The sequence below is a fragment of the Triticum urartu genome, chromosome 2A (genome assembly GCF_056163025.1).
Source record: "Triticum urartu cultivar PI428250 chromosome 2A, HENAU_Tu73, whole genome shotgun sequence".
Classification (NCBI taxonomy): Eukaryota; Viridiplantae; Streptophyta; class Magnoliopsida; order Poales; family Poaceae; genus Triticum; species Triticum urartu.
The window spans coordinates 502,011,996-502,016,794 of NC_141874.1; the positions used below are offsets into that span (position 1 = coordinate 502,011,996).

The 4,799-nt window shown below is 41.1% G+C and overlaps 1 protein-coding gene across 3 annotated transcripts; it reads left to right on the forward strand.

The window, feature by feature from the left end:
* LOC125538228 (Plastid-lipid associated protein PAP / fibrillin family protein) lies at nucleotides 1-2,535 on the forward strand. Of its 3 annotated transcripts, none has more exons than XR_007296274.2 (7): nucleotides 1-427; nucleotides 512-630; nucleotides 856-978; nucleotides 1,361-1,459; nucleotides 1,547-1,611; nucleotides 1,861-1,934; nucleotides 2,101-2,312. XR_007296274.2 is itself a non-coding variant. In XM_087544173.1 (7 exons), the coding sequence occupies exons 1-7, from the start codon at nucleotides 184-186 to the stop codon at nucleotides 2,295-2,297; spliced, it is 924 nt and encodes a 307-aa protein (XP_087400299.1). In that variant the 5' UTR covers nucleotides 1-183; the 3' UTR covers nucleotides 2,298-2,535. The 3 variants fall into 3 exon arrangements, 2 of the variants coding, with proteins under 2 accessions (XP_087400299.1, XP_048557459.1); XM_087544173.1 differs by having other exon boundaries at nucleotides 1,567-1,611; nucleotides 2,078-2,535; XM_048701502.2 differs by having other exon boundaries at nucleotides 7-427; nucleotides 1,567-1,611; nucleotides 2,101-2,535.
* The last annotated feature ends 2,264 nt before the right edge of the window (nucleotides 2,536-4,799 follow it).

The window sequence follows — 4,799 nt, forward strand, 5'->3', positions numbered from 1 at the left end:
CCCCGTGTCCACGACTCCACGTGTTTGCACTCTCCCAGACCCACCCAGAGGCCAGAGCTGCATATCTCCGCCCCGCCAATCAACGTCTCCCAGTAGCAACCTCACGCATGGAGGAGAGGGAGCATGGTGCAGCCCAAGAGTAGGCCCCGCGAGTGAGCCCGCCCGCCCTCCGCCCTGCCTGCCATGGCAGCCTCCCTCCTCCTCCTCTCCCCCTCGCCTCACCGCCACTGCATTATCACGCCCACCAGGGGAACCGGAACGCCGCTGCCTTCCCCGCGGTGCCACCCACCAGCTCCGCGGCGCCGGCCGCGGCCGCGGGGCGCGGGGCTGGTGGCGAGAGGCGCCGCGGTGCCTCCCGAGCAAAGCTTAGCGCCTCACTACGAGACTCTGGGCGACGCCAAGTCTGCGCTGTACCAAGCTCTGGAAGGTTTGCTGCTGCTATTTGGTGCTTGGTTTCGTTGGTGCTTCTGAACTGGATTCTTGATTCCTGTCTCTACTGTTCTGGCAAAAGGTATCGACAGAGGAATATTTGGCATAACCTCCGCGAAAAGGTCCGAGATTCATGCTCTGGTGGAGCTCTTGGAGTCCCGGAATCCTACACCGAATCCCACCGACAAATTGCACGACAAGGTACACAGTCTGAATATTCTTCTTCCAATCAGTTTTTGTAGTATAATTCAGCTATGGGTCGCGGTAAATTGAAGTGTTGACTCGTCCTTCCATGCTTTTAAGCTTAAAGTGTGACTGCTAGAAAGAGTTACGCTGGCTTGGGCAGTTAATAGTAGATGCCAAATTTTTTAAAAACCAGAGGAACACCTGCAATTACTGACTCTGGGAAACTTGAGACGATGCAAGGTGGACGGCTGCTGGAGGCTCATCTATAGCACCATCTCGATTCTGGGGAAAAGGAGAACCAAGTTAGGCCTGCGAGATTTCATCAGCCTGGGGGATTTCTTCCAGATAATCGATGTCAAGGAGGTTAGTCAAACGTTGCCCATCAAATTTCAGCAAACCAATGCTACATTTTTTCCTTTTCCTTTTTAATTTGTTCTATAATTCTTGTATGTATGTACTCTGTAGCCCCAACTGTACAATTTATGCTTTTACAGCTGTGTAGCGTAGATTTTGAATAGTGTAATGTTAAATGATAATCTTGTGCCCTGAACTTAGCATTGAAATGCAACGAAATTAGGATTCATACACAATGCCAGAAACATAGGATTTGTGTTTTAACTGTACAAGTAGTTCATGAAACTGAGTGCTATTGTAAAGATTCTAGTACTTCCCAACCAAGTAAATTTTGATTGTTGGTATATCTTGAAATAAATGGAGATTTAGCGTCACTTCTGTACACCCAAAGGAAAAGGCGGTGAGTGTCATAAAGTTCAGCGCAAGAGCATTGAAGATATTCTCAGGCCAACTTGCTATTGAAGCATCCTACACTATCACGACAAAAACAGTAAGAAATTCTATGCTGGCATCTCTCATGTCTAAAAATTTCATGTGTCTGACTGCTAATTGACGTAAGCCTGTAATTTCCTCACAGCTTGTGGTGTCTTGTTTCAGAGAGTGGGTATCAAGCTTGAGAGTTCAACAATCACCCCAGATCAGGTACAAGTTGTGATCTTTATTGTATCAACACCCAATACATAGTTATCCCCTGCGAAATGGGAAAAAGTTTTAAATGTTAATGTCGCTACCAAAATGAACAAAACTAAATTCAGGGCCAATCACTCGTATCTTTTGTTTGGTGACAAGAACGACACCTTGGACTATGTTTATTTGTGGAACAAGAATGATACCATGGTCTTTCACTTACCTAATGTTTATTTTGACCGTTTGTCACATTGGGCTATGCAGTTGATGAATATCTTCCAGAAGAACTACGACATGCTCCTTGCCATATTCAACCCAGAAGGTTGGCTTGAGATAACGTATCCTTTTGGTGTTGCTGAGTGCTACTCTACACTTGATTGATTTTTCGAATTGGTGTTTCTGCCTGTTTTTTTTCCTCCCAAATTGGTGTTTTTGCCACTCTTCTATTTATACATATAGCAAACCTACTTCATGTATATAGTCTTCCTCATCAAATTTTACTAGATATGTTGACGAATCTCTACGGATCGGCAGAGATGACAAGGCAAACATCTTTGTTCTGGAGAAAACAGACCCATCTCAAGTGTAAGAAGATCTACGAAGCAAAATGTGTGCAAATATTCGTAATTTCTGACAATGAGTGCATCGACACTCAGAGAAGAGGCCACATTAACGTATTCCGCGGCACAAATGATTGTTAACAGCTCAGTGCAGGTCATCGATTCAACCACTCATCAATTTCTCCTGAAAAGGATAAGCAGCATTCTTTTTTACGACCGTAGAAACATTTGTTTTTTGGATTTTTTAGCTGTGCACAGTCAATGTATCAATGTAAGTATGTAACTATGAAAGTTCAGTTACATAGAGAATCAAACTGCCCCATCATAGGGCGCAATTAAACAAATATCCAATTTTGAAATACATTTTTTTTCAAATACCTGTCAAAGTTTCAAATAGTACGAGTACTATTCGCTTATCGCTCGTCTTATTTGTACCGGGATTTCTTTAAATGTTTGACGAAATTTTGCAGCCTCACAAAGATTGTAAAACGACCTACATATGCACAATTTTGTTTTAAGAGTCATGCAACATGGGATGAGCTTGGCATATAGCATCATGTAATTAAACCTGAATAAATGTGTACATGTAGCATATTTTCTCTTTGCCTTCTCATCTAAGGTACCCTGCCATATTTTCTTAGAACGGGTACCCTGCAATGTGGGCATCCTTAAATTTTGGAGTCTACTCCAAATCAAGACCACGAGCCTCAGTATTTGGCGGCTGGGCGAGGAGTTACAGCATGCTCTTCATCCACTCAAATCTTGGCACCACAAACATTTCAGGACGTGTCTACTACACACTTCTATTCTTTTATAGTCTTTTGATCCTCCAAGCGCAGAGGACTGTAGGACAACAACATTTTCTTAAGTGAGTGACCTAAGGTTTATCAATCAACGGGAGGCATATGTCGAAAGTGTTCTGTCTTAAACAACTTTGCAACCAAATACAAGTAGTCTCTTCTGTCCTCACCACATCCATTTTTTTTGAAAGGCACACAATACAATGTTAATTATATATGTGCACTATTTTGGCGAAGAAATTGATAATTTGGGTGATAGATTGATAGTTTGGATGGTAATAATATTTGTACTTTCGGAATAAATATGAAGTAAAATAGTATCTCAATGCTAGGAAATAAGGCCTAGGGTTCATAATTCCACTAGTGCGAACTCTCAACATCATTAACATAGTTTAAACACATGATATATCCTCAAAATATGTGGTAAAGAATCACTCCAAAGTTTCTCTTTTAATTAGACCAAAGTGGGATGAGTGTAGGTATGGCCGAGCATACCGATTATCTTTCTAATCCATAAGGCACACCCCAATGTAACCTCAGACAACTCCAAAAATTATGCTAAACAATCACCTTATGATCTTTATCGTTCTAACCATGACCCATAGTCATCCCAATGTCACTATGGGTATCTCTGAAAGATATACTAGATATGCATGACATAATCTCATTGATTCCCAAAAGATTCAATCCAACATAAAGAAACTCATAGCATGCGCATGATTCATTTAGCACAAAAATAATATGATGGGTACATCACATTGTTCAACTTTATTAACAAAACCCATGATCACAATCAAGATTGGAAACCTACATGATCAAGGGAGAGATATATAGAACACATAGCCACTACCACATACCCTCGGACCTAAGGGAGGAATGTTCACACATCACCATTAGAAGGAAGAGAGAGTTGTTGGTGATGTTGACGGAGATGGCGGAGACGTCCCCGACAGCATTTCGACGCCACCAGAGGAGAGGAGGAACCTCCCCTCCTTCTTCTTCCTTGGCCTTCTCCCCCAGTTAGAGGGATTTCCCCCCTCTGGTTTTCATGGCTATGGTGGTTTCGAGATGAGAGTCTTCCCTGAGGTTGGATCTAACTTTCGGGGGAGCTATTTCTAGATGCTGAAATCTAAGTCTCGTCACCCTTTTTACTTTCCACAAGAGATCCATAAGCGGTAAGATCACAAACAATTCAGGTCGGTTCAGAAACTTCTAGACCAAATTAGTTTCCAAAGGACGCCTCAATCCGAGTAACAGAACTATTTTTTTTTGTAATTTTCCGTCCTTGATTTTTTTTCTGCAATCGAGAAAAAAAATTGAAAAATGAATTGGCCTTTACACTAGATTAATATGTTATTCCAATCAAAATAATATAATTTTTCCAAAACCCTATATAAATGATGTGAATAAAGCATGAATACTTTAAAAATTATAGATACCTTTGGGACATATTAACATCCCCAAGCTCAATCTATGCTTCGAGCATGTAGATGATAAAAGAATATTTTTAAAAGTTTGGGAATGCTATAATAGAGCACAACTTTGAGCACATAGAGAATGATAGTTCTAATAACAAGAAGCATTATTGTATCAAGTTCAACATAACATCAAGTGATAACGAAGTATCTCGCAAATCTTACAAGAGTATATTACAAACATAAAGTAGTGAATAAACATCAATGAAGTAAGGATAATGATCAGGTACCCCAAACATGAAGATGAATGATAGAAAGCCTTACAATGTTGCTGATCGCAATGCAGTCTTGATTAAATTAATTGAACAATGGAGATGGTGGCTATGGCTATGGAGATGAAGATGTGAAGCCAGGTTGATGACAGTTGC